Raw genomic sequence first — 20383 nt, forward strand, 5'->3', positions numbered from 1 at the left:
GTTTGATGAAAGGCCAAACTGTTCAAATAGGAAAGAGGAGAGAGGTAAAGTGGTCTTTTGATTGAGGCGGAGGAGAGCTGGATAAATCAAAAGAGAGCAGCTCTCACTGCCCAAGTTCTTATCTCCTCCTAAGAATCTACACGCAGCGGCGACACTGAGCTCGTGAAAGCTTGACTGTGGCACTCCTTAGAAAGTGGGTACAAGAGATTTTCCTTCCCATTATCAACTCATTAAAGGAAGTTTAAGGTACTTACTCTGGCCCACACACCAAATGTGTGTGACAACGTCGGAAACACTGACTGACTCATAATAAATTTGGGATTGGATAACAATTTATACCTTTCTACCTCTCTCCTTGCCCCAATTTGAATCATTAAGAAAGATTTAGTAAGATCTAATGTTCAAATTCTGTGGGCAGAACTCCACCAGTCAAAATGCTCATGAATTCTCCTGAGGTTTAACAAATTACTCTGCAATGCAATTTGGGATTTTCCCTCTAAGTGAGTACAACAGAGGCACACTCCCTTAATTTTTGTTGCTCTGTCACAGATCAGTTACCTAACACTCTTCCCTTATTACAGCCCCGAGTTGTTACACGTGTAAAGCTGCTCCAATAATTCTAACCTGAAAGCTGTGCACCTTTGGTGCTCACTGTTTGTCAGAGACCAGATCTAGGTCTCCACTGAGCATGTGAGGATCCACAACAGTTAAAAGTCAAACACTGATTTTTGTGCTGTTCCCTACCTCATTGTTGGAGGTTTCATCTTCAATTCCCACTGGCTGGCTTGCTTCACAATCTGGCCGTCGAGAAGGAAAACTAAAGACAATCTTGTTTTTTTTTTCATGTGCAAAAACCATAGAAAAATCTGCCCTCAGGTCCCCCGGCTCAACCACAGTATTGAGTTGACTTATAAATAGGGGCTAATAAAAAAAGAAGGAGGTAGTGGTGGGTAGGGGATGGACAAGGGGGATAGGTGACACTTTTTCAGGACAAGTAAAAAAAGTTCTCTCCTCATCTTGTCTGGGCCACGTCACTCACCTGAGAGAGACCTCACACAACCATGAATTTGGCAAGGTGTCCTCTGTCTACTGCTTGGGTTGACTTTACTTACAAAATGTATACAAAGAATGTACTCTGAAACAAGGAGACAGAAAGACAGAATGGGTGCCTAGTACTTTTAGAACTTACACAACAGTCTCAAGGGGAATACAGAAAACAAAAAACAGAAACAAAAACCTCCTTGGAGCAGGGAGAGGAAAGTCCAGGAGGAGCAGCACATTTCTAAAAATAACGGTTACCATTTATCAGGCACTTCTATGCACCAGGCACTGGGTTGAGGATACCCCTTAAAGGTTTCTCTCAACTTCTAGAGGGTATTCACTTCTAGAATCAGGCCCTCTCTTTAGAGGAATTAAGGAAAAAGACATCGCCTCCTGATTCCCCTGGAAATGCCCCTCCCTCCTTTGAGGCTCCTTGGCCCACCCCCTTGGCCAATTTGTATCTGGGACTTCCCACTTGACTTCCTCACTTTTATAAAGGCTACTAAGGACTCGCTGATTCTTCAGCAGGACTCCCAAAGACTCAGGCCCATTTTTCCTCTCACTCCCAGAAAAGATCATGATCTTATGCCCAGGGTGACCACAGGCCAGAATAGCAATCTGATGGGACAAAGACTCTTTCAGTCTAATTCAGTGACATCTGTTAAGGTGGGTGTGAGCAGGCCAGAGTCTCAAAGTCCCTACTGCTGGGGGGCCACCAGAGAGGGTTAATTAGACTGACCAATGCTTTTAGTTCTCTCCCCAACTGACTGTTTTAATTGATGGTGGGGACCCTGTCATATCAATTGGCCCTGCCCTTTCTATCTTGAAAATTGCTACTCTTCCTGAGAAATTTGATTTTAAATTGGAGAACTGGCATGTTAATTTCACATTCCATTAGGAACCTCGGGAGGCACGACGTGGGTTTACAAAGAACCCACCTTTGCCACAGGTTAAAGGAACCAAGAAGTGTGGAGATCAATATTCATTCCCTATTTATGTGTCTCCTAAAAGTAACTTCATGTAGAGGCATTTGAAGAGCCACCATTTTGCTGGGGGTGAGGGGTAAGTTTTATTTGGTGGGGAAATTGACTCTAAAAAGAAGATGCATGGCTGGTATGGGGAATTTCAAATCTAGTCAATTATGTTATCTTCTCTACAAATAAATTTATTTTTTGCTTAATACCAACCTTCCTGCACGAAAGTCAAAGGTGGTTTCTAAGATTATGCAGTGACTCTTGCTAAGTAGGAATTAGCCACGACTAAAAGTAAGGAATACTTTAAAAAAATAATCACTATGAAAAATATTGAGCAAGAGTTATTTTAATAGGATCATTAGATCCAGGCCAGGATTCTAAACAGTCTATTATACTCTAGCACTAAAAATATAGAGGAGCTATGCATAACAGCAACTGCATTTTAACATTATTACTATTTTTTTAGTGGAAATCTGAATAAGGAAGAAAGCTTTCGGCTCCGCTGAAAACTACTGCGGGGTTTAAAAAAGACTTGAAAGAAAATCTGCGTTAAAAAAAGAAAGAAAGAAAAGCCCAACAAACAAACTAAGACCGCAGTGTTGGCAAAGCAAATGTGGAAAGTAACCATCACCATCGCAGTGACAGGTATCTCAGACTGGGGAGCTCACGTTTCCCGTACGCTCAACGGACATTTATAACCAGGGATCTGCCAGGGTCTGGCTGTAACTCAAAAAGCAGGAGACTGCTAGACACGTGTCATTTGACAAGGGATTTTAAGAGCACATAGTACACTTGCAATAATCATGCTTTACATTTAAATAATGCTTTACAGCTTATTACCACATTTTTAAATAAGGAGTGTCTTTTCTGAACTAGAAACTTGAGACTCCTTCACTTACCTTGCAGTCTTTGAGCAAAAGTCTCTGACATTTAATCTCTGAGCTTTTGGTTTATTTGCCTATGAAATGGGGTCCTATCACATTTTTATTGCCCAAGGCTGTTTCAAAGGACAAATGTGACTAGATGAAAGGCCTTTAAAAATACAATAAGAATGTGCTATCATTATGCGTAATCATTACTATTACTGGTTACTAATAACTCTGAAGGCAGTGAGGCTGTCCCTTTCAAGTCAGGAGGAGACACACAAAAAGGCAATGAACCCCACTTTTCTTTGCTTAATGCAAGTTTTCCATGGTATATATAACACGGGCCAATTATAAAAATTAACCTAGCTATATAGAAAAAAGTTTTTTGAGAGAAATCTATAGGAAATTGGATTTTAAAAGGCAGGGAAGAATTTCAGCCTTTGAGAAGCATGAAATTCTATTGGGAGACAGAGAAGGAAAAATCATAAAAGTCTCTTAATTCTAAAAATTTTGTGCCCTGCTAAGCCATGTCCTTCCCACTGCACCAAATAGCTCAGTGGAGGCATTCTGAATACGGAAAATTGGCTGTATTGAAAAAAGGTGCTCCTGCAAGATGGGATGCAATGCATCACTGCTGCACCTGATGGCATAAATAAATTATCATACAATTAATTGAGATTCACTGTATAAATAAAATGTCATGGCAGAATGGCCATTATTATACATAGCATTTGCTGCACAATTTTAATAAATGCAGCAGGTACTAAGAAATTCTAATTTAGCAGCCTTCAACTCTTAAAAAATGAGAAAAATCACACTCAAATTAGGTTTCAAAAAACCTGTGTAAGCCACCAAAATTATTCAAAAGGGCAACAGAAACATGAAAATAGTCTATTATTGGGTAGTGCTGAGTAAGAAGAAGGTGTCATCTCTTAAATATTTTAGAATTTGGGTCATGTTATGGATTGTCTGTCTGTCTGTCTATCTATCTATCTACCTACCTACCTACCTACCTACCTACCTACCTACCTACCCATCCATCCATCCATCCATCCATCCACCCATCCTTTTCCTTTTTAAGATTTCCTGTAATGTGGTTAGGCTGCTTGGGCAATAAAAATGGAGAGGGTATATATACACAGACACACACACACACATTTTTAAAGCAACAGATGAATCTGCATGTCACAAACTAGGAACCATATCAAAGGATGGGCATTTGATCTGCATTTTCAGTGGTAAGAATATATGGATATCTTGTTTTATAAGTTAGGACTAGAATGTTAGTAAAAAGTCTTGTCCTAAAGGTAAGTCAGTCTTCATCCTTCCCCCTCTCCCCCTCTCCAGTCAGGAACTCAGACTCAGATGGGGTGCCTCTCTTGTCACTTTGGCAAAATGAAGCCTGGTCAGAAATTAGCCTGGCTTGACAAATCGCATGGCCACAGCAGGCAACACTGGCTGTCTGAATTCAGGTTCATGCTAGACATGGCCTGAAGTTTAGTCTCCTGGACTACAGTGCATCCAAACGTGCTTGACCACCAACACCCTGTGAGCAGAGCCAAAACAATGGCAGGGAGAGCCCAGCAAACTTCCTTTTACTAAGGTTGGTTTCTCCCCCTGGATACAAAACAAAGGTAAGCAAGGGAATATTCTAATATTCTTAAGACTTGGTCCCAGACATGGACAGTTTGCCGCAGGGTTGATGTTTGCATATCTGTGGTATAAGCTTCCAGTCCTGATTTTAGGGGACTGTGCTCCCCCCTCCCCTCTATCCCTCCTCCCGGGATAGAAGACTTAAGACCTGGAGCAAAGGAGACTTGAGTGGAGAAAGTCTGCTGGGAAAGCTTCATTCCACAAATGAAGGAACTGAGGCCCCAGCATGTAAGGGACACACCAATTAGGTGTCAAGTGCACACTGTCCCTTGGCTCTCCTGTCTACACCCACTTGTGCCCCCTCTCCATCACAAGTTTGCTTCCTAGAGCTATGTTTGGAATATGGAAATGGAACTGTTATGGCAAAACCAGTTGTCTGCAGAAAACGGCACATTGTCATTTAAGGCTCTGTGGCTTTAGTGCAGTTGGGACATCTGAAATTTAAAACTATCTCCCTTCTGTATGTCTTTGGGAAAATGATGATGTCATTATTTCCTTGATGGGCATAAATAAAATGACTATCACATTCAAAACTGTGATTTGTGAGAGAGACACATCACAATAGCTTACAGTGATGTCCATAATGTCATTAATGAAAACCATCACACGTTATAAAACATTTAACAAACAAATGTAGCACAGCCTTAGAAATTGTGATCTTGAAATCCCTTGAAAAGTCTTAGAGAACAAAATGAAGAAATCAAGATTGTGGAGCTTCACTTTTGAAATTTTCATTTAAGCCCCACATTCAGACTATTGCTGCTAATTGCTGCTTTTATTAACTGTGGCACAGGAGTCCACGCCCCAGATTTGAGCTAAGGAGAGTCTTGAGGAGGGGAAGGTGGGAGGCAGGGCAACTGGGAAGGGCCAGGGAAGGACTTGAAGATAGGGGACAGGGGCTTGTTTTGGCGGGAGGAAGGGGGTCCTGGAGAGGGGAGGGGGCGCTGCAGGCGGAAAAAGTGAAGGGAGACGGAGGGGAAGGCGGGGCCGCCAAAGGTACCCTTCCGAGGATTATTAACACAAGACTTTTTTTGGTATCCCAAGCCCACAGAAGGTCTTACCTGTGAGCCTCTTTGCCCCCAGCTAAATCTGCTTGAAAAAATTCACATGCAAACATTTACATATTTCACAATTCATATTCACAGTTTTACCACATTTTGTCCACACTTAAAATACACTCGAAGCATTTTTTTTCAAGTTTTATTTTAATTGCATTTCAAACACGAGACACGGCATTCCACTCACAACGCATAACCCCTCCCTTTTTAAACCAAGCCCCTCCTACCGTGCTCTTTATAAAAGTGTAAATGATTGGCTTACCTCGGGCTCTTCCCTAGGAAAAAAATTTCATATTTTTTAAACATAGCCACGCCCACCCTCTTGGAACCAGCCCACTGTGGTTTTGGATCCAAATTTGCTTACAGCAGGTTAAGCGTTTTTTCCCCCTCCTCCTCCCATCCCCCCATCAGGTGAGCTGAATGTGTGCAAAAGACCAAATTTACGTGTGCGGCCCCGGACGCCCCAGATACCTGAGTGTCTGGTTTTTCAACCGTAAAGGCGGGAGGGTTTGGCGAACGAATGAGAAGTGAGGAAACGCTTAGCGCAAAGGGAAAAAAGAGAGAAAAGACATACAGAAAAAAGGTTATGGAGGCCAGCGGGAGGCGGCCCCCTCTCCTCCCAGCCAGTGGCCCAACTTGTTACCCAAGATATCCCACCACCTTCTCCTCCGCATTTTTCGCGCCGCCCGCTGCAGAGCGCCAGCGCACAGGTACCACCACAGTGTGCGAACACGGAAAGTTTTTGCCGGCACCATGGCGCAAAACACAAGACAGCCCATTCCCCGGTACAAGTACACAATCGGCGGGTAATTTGGGGATGCCGGGGAGATGGGAATTGGAGGACACTTGAGCATATCATGCACAGGCGGACACAATATGGACACCAACACACACCAACGACAAGCTATCTGAGTCCAAGCAGCCGTGCCAGGCGAGGCGGGGGCGCACCTTCCCCAACGACCCCAACCCACGGTGGCCCCAACCAGCCTAGCCAGGGAAACCCCAGGGCCCCTCCGCGGCAGTGCCAGGCTCACCTGAAGCCCCCGCCTTTCTTGCCGGCCCCCACCCCAGGACTCGGCGGCATCTTACGGTCGCTGGCGCTGGCTTGTCCAGCTGGAAACGACCCTCAGTGTTGTACGGCACCACTTTTCTCCCTAAAGGGCACATACTTCGACCACCCAAGCCCACCCGAGCCCCTCTCCCGCTCCCAGGGCAAAGTTAGGGCCCCTCGCTGGAACTTTCTAGCAGGCTTTTCCTGCTTTTGCCCAGACCTCCTCCTCCCGCTGCCAGGCCCCAAGCCCCACCGGGCAGCCCTGCCACCCCCTCCCGAGATCCCCGGGCGGCCCTGCTCCCCACGGGCAGAGTCCGCCGCATTACCTAGAAGCAGCAGGCGATGCGTACACATGTAACCCATCTTTTCGTCCTGGAGTTGCTTGTCGATGAGCTTGCTGCGTTTCTTCTCTGCGCGCTTCTGAGCACGCTTCTCCAGGGCTTCCTTGCGCATTTGTCTGCGCTTCTCCGCCAGAGGAACCTTCTTGACCTTGGGGCTGCGCGGGGCTTTGGGCTGGGGGCTCTCAGATCGGCCGAAGCAGCCCCCGAAGGCTTGCGAGAGGAAGTTGCGGAGCAAGTTGCGCTGGGGCTTTCGGCGGCGGCGATTTCGCCGGGGCTGTACACAACGGTGGCACCCGGAGGTCCCATCGTCGGATTCGTCTCCGCTGCTGCTGACCGACCCCTCGTCGTCGTCGCGGCCGCGCTCAGACCTGCCCCGCCAGGCAAACGCGCGAGTAGGCTGCGGAGTAGGCGGATCGGCAACCTGGATCTCGGGGCTGGGGGGTCTAAGGAAACGGAGCTTGGGTCGGGCTCCGGAGGCAGGGGCAGCAGCGGCTGCCCGAGCGGCAGGGGCTGTCCCGGCGGCAGGAGCGGCTGGGGCGGCAGGGACTGCCCTGGCGGCTGGAGCGGCAGGAGCGGCTGGGGCTGCCCCGGCGGCAGGAGCGGCAGAGACCGCGGGAGCGGCCCCAGCGGCAGGGGCTCCTTCCCCGGGAGAGGGGACTTTTCCTCCCTCCGCGGCAGCGGCGGCTGAGCCTCCTTCCATCTCTCCTGCTTCTCCCTCAACTGGGGGTCCCTCTCCCTCTGCTTGCTCTCTCTTAACTGGGGCTCGGGAGACCTCGATGGGCGGGTCGTCAAGCGCGATTGGGGGGCTGTCCATGTTGACGGGAGTGTCGTCGACCCCAACGGGGGCGCTGCCAATCTCGAGCGGGGGTCCGGAGATCTCCATCGGGGGGCTGTCGCCCACGAAGTGTGAAGGAGGTCTGACAGCCTCTCGGGATGGGCTGCCGAGGGCGCCTGGGACCCAGAGGGGGGGCTCGTTCGCGGCGGGAGCGAGGAGGACCGCACTCGGGACCGCGACTGCCGTGACCTGGCCGCCATCACCGCCGTCGACTTGTGGGATAGCTCGGGGGAGCCCAGGGGGTGGGCTCTCGTCCCCAAAGGCTGCTCCATCAAACTCAAATGGCATAGCCTCCTCAGGGGGAGGGCTGCAGCTTCCTCTGAAGCCCGAGTTTGGAGGTCTGAGGGCTGGGGGCTCCTCGGGAGAAGCGCCGAAGACCCCGGCACCTGGGCCTCCTGGAGCAAGGTCTGAGATCTGCAGGAGAGGTTGGCTGCAGCCTCCCTGGCCAGGCTGCTCAAACTCAAAGGGCATGGCTTCTTCAGGTGGAGGGCTGTAGCCTCCCAGGCCTGGGCTGGCATCACCGAAGGCTCCGGGCTCCAGGAGTGCTGGGCAGAAGGCCTCAAGGCCTGCATGGGCCCCAGGGGTGTCTCCAGGCTGCTCCAGGGTAGGCCAGAAGCTTCCCATGCTGGGCTGCTCAACCTCGAAGGGCATGGCTTCCTCAGGAGGTGGGCTGTAGCCTCCATGGGCTCCGACTTCCTCGATGGCTTGGCTGAGGCTCTGGAAGTTGGGCCTGGAGACCTCTGGGGGTCCACAGGCCTCACCTTCAATCTGGATGGGGATGGGCTCGCTGTGAGGCGGTTCGGTCTCCATCTCTTCGGCTGCGCCAGGCCCAGCACTGGGGGCAGCTGCCCCTGGGGCCTCCAAAGATGGTTGCTCGGGCTGTTCCCCGAGTTCAAGGGGGATATGGCGTTGTCCTGACATATTATTGCCGTCGAGGCAGTTGCGCACGCCCATAACACGGTGGCGGACTCTTAAAATAAACTTGGGGCCCCGTAAGACGGAGCACCCAACCAAACTAGGGTGAAAAAAATATTTTCAAAAAAAAAAAAATCAAAATACTAGAAAGTTCTCCGATTTCACTTTCCAAACCTCTGTGAGGTCTGGGGCATTCAGGGCCTCAAACCCTAGATGGTAGCAGAAGCAACTCTATATGTTGCTGGTAGAGTCTTGTCTCCTTCCTGGCCACTTTTTATCCCCTGAGGCTGCCCCCTGGCCCCCACTTGGCCTCCCCTGGTCCCCTCCTCTCTCTCTTTCTTTCTTTGCTCCAGGCCAGCCCCGCCTGCTTGGATCTGAGGAGCGTGCCGATTCGGTCCGAAAATCGTTCGTAGTGCTCTCTCTCTGCCACCAGGGGACGCCGGCCCTGGTGCCCAGGCGGCTCCCGGAGCCGGATCCTGGCGCCGGCAGCCCCGGACTTTGGGTAAGGGGGCTGATGAGCGCAGGCCTCGCAGGGACGTTTTGGCTCCTTCCACTCCTCTCCCTGACTGATTTGGAGTGTTTCTCCTCTCTTCTCCCCTGGCCAGCGAGAGAGCTCTCCTGCGTTGCTGGCCACGTGACGCAAGACGTGGGCCCCGGGCTGCTTGAGCGCAGGAGCTGAAACCCTCCCTCCCAGACCCAACTGACTCTTCTCGGGGGGAGGGGGGGACTGCAGGAGGGTTTCATTACCTCAGGATACCCCTGAACCCCTGAGCCGCAGCCCCCAGCCCTGGGCAGCCTCCGATCCTGAGCCCCAAGTCCGGAGCGCAAGGCTTTCGGCGACTGGGAAGGGGGTGAGGGCGCGGGACGGGGATGCGACAGGTGGTCGTGAGCCCACCAGTGGGGCGGACAGGAGGCGAGGGGCGAGGGGCTGCCAAATGTGCACACTCAATTTGTTTTTAAAACGCCTTGGGGTACTTTCCACTGATTCTGCAGCTTTTGTTTGCCGGCTTGCCGAGGCTGGCTCCTGTAAAGCACTTTGATGTCCCCATCCCCACCACACTCTAGGGGTCTCCGCAGTAGCCTAGGGTGGCGCAGGCAGGGTTCTCTTCCGTTTATGTGGACGATGATTCAGGAGAATAAGAGGGTCTCAGGCGCGTACCACGGAGACCCTCTAAGCGGTAGCCGCCGCGGTACCGAAGAGGGGTGGGGGGGGCGCGGGACGTCCACCAGGACCCCACGGAGGGGAGGCCTCAGAGTTCTGGGAGTCCCACTGTTGTCGGGAAGGGTTAAAGGGGATTTCAGTTGGGATTTATGGCTAGTTTAGGGTGGTCTGAGAAACTGGACAACTCTATGCGCACTGAACCCAAAGACACCGTGCCGCGCCGGCAGCCGCTTGCTGCTCCGAGCCTCGGCACCGGCTACAGGATCGGTCAGTCAGCATCTCTAGTTCCTCTCCAGCCCCACTCCATCCTCTGTCCTCTCGCTATGGGTCTCCCAGGGCAGCCACTTTACTTTTCCCCTGCTAGAGTCCGCTGAGGCGGCACGAAGCCCGGCCACAAACCCAGCGGTCTCCCGGCTGCTCTCCCGTCGCCGTAACGCGTGGTGGTCTCAGAGCCTGCCGGGGTAAATACCGCACCACCTGGGTGGGCTCGGGGCGTATGCGCGTACTGCTCTGGGTCTGGGGTCTGCGGAAGGATTTGAGTCCCGGGAAAAAATTGCTGTTTGCAGATCACGTAAAACCCGGGACATGGGCATCAGGTCTGTCTCACTAGCGGGTGACATGGACCTGCCAGCCACGTTTGGGTGCAAGGCAGCTAGGCAGGGAGGCAGGCGGTCGCCCCTCCTGCGGACAGGGGAAGGATGGTGGTATGGGTGTTACATCGGGTGGGCTGCGGCGAGCGGGGCACACCATCTGGATCGCTGTATCTACGAACCGCAGGCGGGCGAACCACGCACGGTCCAATCTCGTTAAGTCTAACGCATCCCTCTTAGAACGAGAGGACCACAGCCACAGCGCATCACTGCACCCGCATCCACCATCCACGTGGCCACGCTGCACGGTGGACAGCTGACAAAGTCAGACCCTAGGTAATGTTTGGGGCCCCCCAAAGGCGTATCATCTCAGCTTTATGTGTCTACACACTTCCACATGCCAACACTGAACTTTCGTTCAAACTTTGGCCAACTATCCCCACGGGCAATGGCTCAAACATTTGGGCATCCACTGAATGGGCCAAGTGGGTTGCAAGAGTCAACTTACCCCCCTCAGACCTCAGCGCTGGGTCAGCCATTGGGCTGGGGTCACGTCAATCAAGGCTGCCCGGCGAATGAGCAGGGGGCATCGCACCGGAAACCGGATACGAGTGGGAGGTCCAATAGGGGGCGCCGTGTTGGAACGCCCTAAGAGGTTGTGTTGCTGGCGTGGTTGGAAGCGGTTGGTGGGCGGGCGTATGGCGGCCAGGCCTGGGATGCTACGAGGCTGGCCGGCGCCGTCGGGTCACTCTTCCGGATGCCACAAGTCACAACGGCTAGAAGGGGAGGTCGGGGGGCTTGCAGGGGCCAACCCTTGGTCTCGCTGATGGCAGTGGGCAAACCCACTTAACAGAAGGGGCCGACACTGGGGCAAGGCCAGGAGGAAGAAGATTTCCAGGGCCTGGGGTAGAGGGCAAGGACCCTGAGGAGGGAGAGGGCTTACTGTCCCGATGCAGAGGAGCAGCCCCAGATGGATAAGGAGTGGAGGCCCCAGGGATGCTGAGCCCTGCGGAAGTGGAAGGTCAGTAGACGTTGGGGACGGAGCTCCGGAGGCTGCGATCGGGGCCCCAAAGGGACGCTTTGCTCTCGCCAGGCCTCGTGCTTGGCCCGCTTCACTTGGGCTCTGCCCCAAAGCACTGTTCATCTAGGAATAGGTAGAGGGTCTCTTTGTCCGACATCCTCCTGGGCCTGTGGGACCCGTGTTCAACATTCTTTCTGGTATCTTGGTTCTTTGCCGGGAGATGTCATGAATTGAGGGGATAGACTGGGCAGATACCAGTCCTCCATCCTAAAGGTGGAGCAGCATAAAAATGAAAGAAAAGACCTCCAACTGGGGGGGACTTGATGGAGAAAATGGCGTTTCAAATGGGCCTCCATGGAGGAATAGACGCCTTGGCTATGACTAGAAGGTGGGGGGATGGGAGACGTTGGCCTACCGCGAACAAAGATCTCATGGTGGGAAACATGGCACATGGCTGGGTAAAGAGCACAGGCTACCTTGTGGAGTCCTGGGGGAGTAGTGGGAGAGAAGGCAGGAAAAATGAGATAGGATCTCTCTGAGGATACCATGGAACATCAGGGCAAGCAGTTTTGAGGCTATTTTGGTAGGAAATGGAGCAGATGTTGAATGTTTTTTTGTCCTGCAAGTGAAGATTTGAGTCTAGTTTTAAGAAAAGTTGAGGCAGTGTAGAGGATGGTCGTGATGAAGAGAACAAAGGGGGCTGTGGCTGGTCATGACCTTTAAGGGAGAGAGAACCACACAGTGAAGGAAACAGGAAGGCTGAAGGAAGGGACTTGAGGGATCTTAAAGGACCCTCTAGCAACTTCTGTGCTAGAAAGGCACAAAAGGGGGAGGAGCCAAAATCTGGCACTTAGAGGAAGGGACACACGTGGGATTGGGGGGGTTGGCCCGGTTGTGGAGCCAGTTTGGTTTTAGACATGGCAGAGGCGAAGGAAGGATGGGCGATCTGAATGGAAATTTTTACAGCCTATTACTTAGGAGGATGGGTCTGAAGTTTAGAAGAAAGGTAAAGACCCTAAATTCAAAGTGACAGTCATCCATTTTAGGATATGAAATCACTAGATCAGATAATACCCTCAAGGGGAGAAATATATTTGGTGATAGAATCTTGACCATTTGGAGCACTGGAGGGGAAAACGGGAGAGATTAAGGAGAGAACAGTGGGGCTCAGAAGGGACTGGGAGGAGTATACCAGAGGGAAGAATTTAAGAATTGGTCAGCGTATCTACTCTAGACCATGGTTTCTTAGCCTCTGCATTGTTGACACTGGGGGCTGGGTAATTCTTTATTGTGGTGACGGTCCTGTGCGCTGTAGGATGCTTAACAGCATCCCTAGCGTCTACCCACTAGATGCCAGTAGCATCCCCTTAGTTGTAGCAACCAAAAATGTCTCTAGACTTTGCCAAATGTCCTCTGGGGGGCAAAATCGCCCCCGGTTGAAACCACTGTTATAGGCTGAGTAAGGACCCTCAGACTTGAATAGGAATCACTTTAATTTAAAGGTAAATTGGGACCAGAAAGCAAAAAATCCAGTGTTTAACTCTGATGCTCCCCTTTTGTCCACTCTTGTTTATTTTTCTGTAGTGACTGGCCAGCAGGATCTGAAAACCCCAAATCACTTGGGTGAGTGGGGTTCAGAGCTGAGATTGCGCTGCCAATCAGCAGTGTGACTCCAGAGACCCCAGAAGTGTGGCCAGATGTTTGAGGAGCTGACTAACCGGAAAGGCAGCTGCGGGGCGTGGCCACAGGGACCTGAAGAACTGGTATGGTAAGAGCTGGGGGTGATCAGCTGGTGGGTTTACTGGGGGCCACCCTGATTGTTGGCACTGTCTGGGGAGCCCACTCAGGGCTGGTGATCTTGCTGGCTCAAGACAGAAATGTGGCCTTGCCCTGGATGGAGATGGCCGGTGATGGGTTGTGGTAGGCAGCTTAGCCCAGGCCTAACCCCACCGGGGCACAGTTTTTAGGATCTGCTATCATAGTTTTATAATAGCAAAATACCTTTGAGCATAGATTTCCAATTCTGGATGGATTTCTATCAGGAAAAGAGGTAAATATTTGATAGGAATGAGCAGGAACAAGGAAGGAAAGTCAGTTAATGGGTTCACGCAGATCAGGAGGAGGAAAGCAAGATAGGCTAGTTGGGGTGCCTGAAAAAAGACTGAGCTGGAGTGAAGGACAGCTGTGTGCTGGGGTCTGGACCCTGTTCCCACAGGGAGAAGGCGAAAGGGAAGGGCTGTGTGAGATGCTGAGTCCATTAGGGGAGGAAAGGATGGGCTGTTAAAATTCAGATGAAGGTTTCTTGAAAATTGTGTATACTCAGCTACTTGAACAGATTTTCTACAGATGATGAATTAAGAAAGGAATGGGAAATGTTACTCATGTTTCAGTTAAACTCTGCATTTCTGAGGAAAGTCAGCCTGTTAGACTAAATGGCCCAGGTGCCACAGTAGCAAATCAGGGGGCTTTTTGTAAACAAGTAAACCCCAAATGGGAAGAAGGTATTTCTTCACTGTTGACCCTGATCGGCACCATTGCCACCTGCAGGGATGTGGCTCTCATCCTTGGCAGCCCCACGTGATGCCCTGGGCTTCCCAAACTCAGTGTTACCGCTATATTGACGCCTCCATAGCAGCACACACGCTAAGCAGCAGACAACTGTTAGTGTACTTACAGCTGGGGATTCCTACTCATTGCCAAAAGCCCAAGGCTTTTGGCACGTAGCTGCCTGTCAAGTTTTTTCCTAATTCATCCCTGTATCCAAGAAAGAGAAAGCAAAGTAGAGGAGGGTCCCTTGACAGGGAGGGGAGGGGGGCAAGAGAGAAGGGACCAGAAACCGGGAAAAACAATCTTTTTTGGCAGGGGCACTTCCTCCTAGCCTGTGGCACTGGGGGCCCAGGGGGTGGCAGTTTGCAGAAGAGCCTTCTCTGCGCCCCACTCGTGTCATTAGTTGTCAGTGGGTTTCTTTCCAATGAGGAAAAGGAGAATCTTGTCACCAGTTGTGAAGAAAAGGCTTAAGTAGAAAGGAGAGAATACAGGAAAGAGAATTCAGGCAACGACCGCATTTCTCAGCCTCCCAGTAACAAATGTTTTCTGAGTGCCGACGGAGGAGCAATAAGACTCTGAAACTGCTCAATTAATTACTGTTCAGTTAAGACTGGCTGGGCCCCGGCTTCTACCTCCCAGCACCTCCTCTGCCAGCCATGGCCGGTGGAGGCAGCAGCAGCCTACTGCTGTCTGCAGAAGGGTCTGCATGACCAGGCTGTTTCAGGCGAATGCCAACTGAAGGGAAAATGCCTCCCACGGATGAGGGTTAGCAGCAGATGCGGGGCTCTTATTAAAGACCGTGAAAGCCAGACTTAGGAAAATACTTGATCTGCGCAGACTAAAAAGCCCCATGCTGGAGCCAGAGGCCAGGGGTCCCCACCGTGAATTCAGCCCCTTCCTTCAGCTCACTAGCTGTACTCAGCAGCCTTCCTCTTGGAAGGGCTACCCAGTTCTGCCGCAGCCAGGCACGAGACCGTCAGCTGACCACCGTGTTCTCTACCGGCACTGAACTGGGCCACAGCGTCCTCCTCCAGACTAGCTGATGATGCAGCTGAGGATTTCAAGGGGCGAAGTGGCCATTCCAGAAAAGATGAACAGTGCCCCAAGAATGGACTAAGAGAGGAGCAAAAGCAGGGGCTGGCATGGCGACAGGGAATCCCAGGAGATAAATTTGTCTTTAAAGGAAGCTCTGTTTAAAATTTCGGTAATTCATGGTGGAAATTCCAGGCACCCTGGGGGCTTCTGGGCAAGGTAATTTGAATTTAAGGGGAATGGTCTATTTCACCTTCTCGCACAACCTCAATTACCAGAGCGCATTTTCCTAACGAACTCTAATTGAGACAGCAACATAAGCCAGGGCACTCAGAAAGCAGCTCTTGCCTGAGGGGAGGAGAAATGTGTCTTCAGCTGGCTGGCAGTCCTCCTGCGCCCCTCACACTCCTCAAGTTTGAGAGGTGTGGGCCTCAAAGTTGAGAGTCGGGGCCTCTCCCTGAACCGACACTCAAGACTTAGGTTTTGAACTATAAAACAAGATTTCCTAGGTTTTAAGTCTCTCCATTTGGTTGAAGCAATTGAGGTACATATATGAAAACTCGACTGCACCTATGAAATTGAAATTTCTGGGCCAGGTCTGTAAGAGATTGTCAGAGGGACAGTGACGTTAGGGTGGCTAATCTGAGATCCCCATTAGCGGCCATCCTTGACCATTAAAGATGCTCTTCCCAGTGCTGAGCTGACATTGCTCCTGCTGCCACCAGATATTTGGACTGCCGTGGCCTAACCTTTTTCTCCCCCAGTCTCTTCATTTCTTCAAACTATTCTTTCTACCCCTAATATTTGTGGGCTTTGTGACTCCCATCTCCAAATCTTATCTTCTGCTCCTTCCCCAGTGTTCTCATCTCCCTACATCTTCCAGTTTTTGTGACCACCCCCCCAAACCTTCGTTTCCTTTTGTTGTCCTCAAATCTCCCCCACATTATAACTACCACCTACCCTCTGTCCACACAGCCTAGTCTTCCTCTGGCCTTTCTGATAGCCGTGACCCTGCCTGTTAACTTGCAACATGCTCACCCTAAAATAAGTCCATAGAATAAAAACAGGCCCTGTCCACACACGAAGCCAGGAAGGCAGCCTCCCCAATTCTACCCTGGAATAGGAGTGGGTGGGGGTGTGGGGTGCCATAGCGGCAGCTCCTCTCGGATGTCCTGCCTCTACTGGCTGAGCGCTGTCAACAGGTGACGGTGGCCCTGCACTGCAGACTCTTGGCCTTAGGCGAGCTAAGTCACTCGGCTGTTTACCCTGGCCTTTCTGCCATGTGCATTAACTAGGCATGAGCACCAGCATCCGGACCAGGGGCTTTGGGGGAAAAAAAAACCCAAACTGTGCGACGTGAAAAAAGGGAAAACAAACATCAGTAAAATTCCCCTTATATAGAGCCTTGTAATATGTGGCCAAAACAAGGTTAAAATACGAAACTAAATGGGACGTTAAATCACTTAATTTGACATAAACCAGTTTTTTTTTTTTAAACATTTGCTTTGTTTATCCCATGCATTTGCAACAGAGGTAAAAGTGGTTTGGGGGGAGTGCAAAAAAATCGTAGCTGTTCCAAGGTCCTGCAGTACAGAAACAGATATACTGTATATCTATCTGTGGTATTAAAATGTCATGGGTGAGAAGCAATTAAAAAATGTCTGAAAAAGCTCCTAGGAGGGAGTGATAATGAAAATAAAAGGTGGAGAACACTGGTTTATCCTAGCTAGCTGCAGCCTCTGAGCCACTTTTTTCAGGTCTAGCCTAATCAGGACACTTACAAATGTTACCAAATAATATATTCAATACTGTGGTCATTTGCCCCACGTTGCTGTCAGTTGGCCCTCCCCACGCGGTTAGCATCTCCAGGCTGCAGTGCTCAGTGCAATGCTGGCTCCAGGCTGCCTGCTCCCACTCTGAAAAGCTTGTTTTCAGACATGATGATTGGGGAGCGCAGGTGGTGAAAACAAGCCCATGTAAGACAAACACTAAAGAGCTGCTCTCTGGGATGGCCAGTTTTTTTCTCAGGTTAGTAACAGGACACAGTGAAATTCTGTATTCTCTAACTGGCCTCTTTAAACCATTTTTGCCACCAATTCAAAACAGATTTAACAAAATCAAAATTAGATCAACACAAAACAGATTCCTTCACAACTGGTGCTTTTTATTTGATCAACCTTCGAAAACTTTTTGACTTCATTAGTGTTAAAATCATTGATAGAGTCAAATTGGGTAACTCTGGGCTTCTTAAACTAATCAACCTGCACGCATTTGGAGCTGAAAGGGATGCTAGGAATATCTTGTCATTTTCCATGTGAAGAAACTGAGGCAGAGAGGTGCTAGCTCTGACCCAAGGCTGCTGGGCAGGACCAGGGCTAGAAGAGCCTTAGATCTTAGATCCTGCTGCCCACTTCTAGGGCATTAAGAATTAGGAGATAGAGTCATTAATGTCACAACCCAGCAGGGTAGGACAAGGAATTCCATCCCTCATTCTGGAACATGGGGATTAAAGATGTAATTTGAGAATCTCATCCCCTTTGCTGGGCCATTTTTAAGAGAAGGGCAGTACTTGAGCTGGCATATGACCTCACTTGCCTCTGGAAGCTTAATTTGATTTTAGTGATTTGTTTTTTGTTATAGGTCACCTTTCTGTTAAGAGACTCCTTTCCCCAACACCATGGTTTCTGCTCAGTTTCCTCTCAGCTTCCCTCAGTAGCTTCTCTCTGCATGAGGAGCAGTGATAATACACATAAATTAAAATCCATGCAGATTATTTCTTTAAAAAAGACCTTGTTCTTACCAACACAGATGTTTCAGCTTTCTTCCTTTGTGAACTTTCTATCACAGCTGCCTAAAATGAGAGCTCAAGAGTAAAGGGCTGTGAGCATTTCCAGGGGGAAAAAAGCTTCTAGTGCGTTAAAGAAACATTATCTTAAAACAATTCCAAGCTTTAAAATTCCCTATTCTTGAATTCTGATAAACATAAGTTTTGTTAGCCAAACTTTAGAAGTAAACCTACGCCAGCCTGTTGACACCACACAATATCTGAACATTGCTACATGATTTTCCAACTCAAAAAATTCAGTTATAAGAGCACCTTTGTCCAAGGAAAAGTAAATTTCCACTAAGCAAATGATTAGTGTAGTAAAGGGGAAAATCCTAAATATTGGTGCATAGCATCACATTGAACCAGCTCAGTTCCCCTCCTCTCTCTCTCCATTTGAAATATTACAGCAGGCTGGTAATTGACCTACGTGGTCAACTATGTGGTCTGCTTTTTCTTTGAGAGAATTTCCTCACCAGACCCCACCTAAGTTGAAAGGGCAAGTGAGCCCATTCAAATGCTAACCCCAGTTTAGCAGGGTGAGACAAAGGGCCAGTTGGGAGACTAGTCAGTTGGGAATGCTTGGAGAACTTTCCAGAAACACCTGTGGAAAAGAACGGCAGCTGAACATCAGTGCCTCAGGTAGAAAGGGTTTGAAGAATCTGTGTAGCAAAATGCCCTCTCCTCGGCTGGATCCTGGGCACCTTCCTAGGGGTTGGTATAGTCCTCAGTTGTTTTGTATGTTCCCTAATGGCTTTTCCACCCTGGAGCCAGGGTGGAAGGAGGGAGGGTGGGGGAGGGGAACTGAGTGGGGGAGGGGCGGGTGGGTAACAGGTTTTCACAATCAGAGGTAGTTTGTGGAGGAGAGTGTCTGAAGGAAGGCAGACTATTTGTGTTCCTAGACGAGGACCCCCCCCCCCCCCCTCGGCACAATGAACCTGGTATATTGCTTCCAGTCAAGGAAGCCAGCCTCCCCTTCTGCAGGCTTCTGGGAGAGGTGGGCGCCGGGCACTGAGGACTTTTTTTTAAACTTGTTTATTCATCCTGCAAGAAGGCAGCATGCTAATTTCTCTAATGAAAAAACCTAGCTCTGCAGGAACACCGGCCCCTCACACTAGCCAATCTGTGAAGGTAGCTTCCACACTGAAAAGCACACCAAAAAAGCCAACCAAAACCCTGGCTTCTTTTGCCTACGCACTAGAGACCTTTTCCTTGGTGAACTCCAGCTGCTCAGACGCCACCAGAGGAAGAACAGAACAGTTATGCCACAGAAAGGACACAGCGTCACTGTTTACGTTGAGTAGGAATTCCAACTTTGGGGCGCTCCGTCGCACTTAGGCAATTGCACACTTTGAAGCCGGAGGCAGGGCACGCCCGGCCCTTCTGCGTACCCTCAGCAGCCTTCGGACTGGCGCTGCTTCCTCGCTGCCCCGCGAAGCCCCTTCTAACACCGCCTCCCCGGTATCGCTAGTGACGACCAGAACGGCTCCAGCAGTCATCCGTCGGCGCCGCAGCCCGGCACAACTAAGTTTGGGGCGCCGCGACGCCTTTCCTGGGGAAAAGACCTGGAAGGAAGGCGATTTAAAGCGTTCCTTCTGGCCGCGTCCTTTTCTTAGGAGTCTAAGAACGCGACCCGTCTTTTCATTTAAAGTCTCAAAATACTTCACCTTTCCCCCAAATCATTCTCATCAGAATAGCTCAAACCCGCGCAAAAACGAGACAGGCGCGCACCAAGAAAAGATCAATTTCCAAATCGGGTGAGGTTTTGTAAATACATTTCGCTTATCAGTCTTTCCCTCCAGGACTGACGAGAAAGGCACTCCGCACGAAGATGCATTACCAGATTGCGGCCGCTTTTGTCCTCGGACACCAGGACAGTTTCTCCTCCAGGTTAGATTCCAAGCTTAGCTCCACCCAAGCTGAAAATGGCCGGTGCGCGCCGCCTCCCCTCCCCGAGGCTGCCGAAGCCGCCGGCGCCGGCCCCTGCCCCTGCCCCCTCTTGACCGATCGCCCAAGGACTTGTGTCGGGTCCAACACCTTTCTCCAGCTCGGAGGGTGCTGCGCTCTTTGGGGACGCACTGTAGAGTGTCCTAATGATAGATGAGACCCCCTTTCTTGCCTGTTCCTTGTTCCGCTTTGCCTTTCCGCTCGCGGCCACGTCGCGGGCTTCTCAGCCCCTCTCTTTTCACCCCTAGGACCTTGGGCAAACGGCTGGGGACCTCTCCAGCCAAGCTGCACCCAGCTCCGCCGCCAGACCAGCTGCGCCAAAAGGCTGGCGATGCCCCGACGTGACCAAGCCCGCACCACCAACCCCGGTAGCCTGTAGGTACCCCTAAGATTCCCGTACCTTCTCTGTCTGCCCTGCAAGTGCGGGTGACTCGTGGGGAACCGCCAGCCGGCCCGGAGAGGTCGGCTCTGGGGCGCGCAGGCAGGTGCGCACGCTCTTTGCCGCGGTCTCCGGCTCCGCGACCGC

The 20383-nt window shown here is 50.7% G+C and overlaps 1 protein-coding gene across 3 annotated transcripts in view; it reads right to left on the minus strand.

Annotated features, from left to right (window-relative positions):
* GNAS (GNAS complex locus) overlaps positions 1-20383 on the minus strand; it is a 65656-nt gene that overhangs the window by 44534 nt on the left and 739 nt on the right. For 2 of the 3 annotated variants that reach the window (XM_058562399.1, XM_058562398.1), the window contains exon 1: positions 6970-8788. The exons of the other annotated variant lie outside the window; for it this stretch is intronic. In XM_058562399.1, the coding sequence (XP_058418382.1) occupies positions 6970-8773 (1804 nt within the window). In that variant the 5' untranslated portion in view covers positions 8774-8788. Of the gene's footprint in view, positions 1-6969; positions 8789-20383 lie in introns of those variants that run through there. 3 annotated transcript variants of the gene reach the window in all.

The sequence above is a fragment of the Diceros bicornis genome, chromosome 19, assembly GCF_020826845.1.
Source record: "Diceros bicornis minor isolate mBicDic1 chromosome 19, mDicBic1.mat.cur, whole genome shotgun sequence".
Lineage (NCBI taxonomy): Eukaryota > Metazoa > Chordata > Mammalia > Perissodactyla > Rhinocerotidae > Diceros > Diceros bicornis.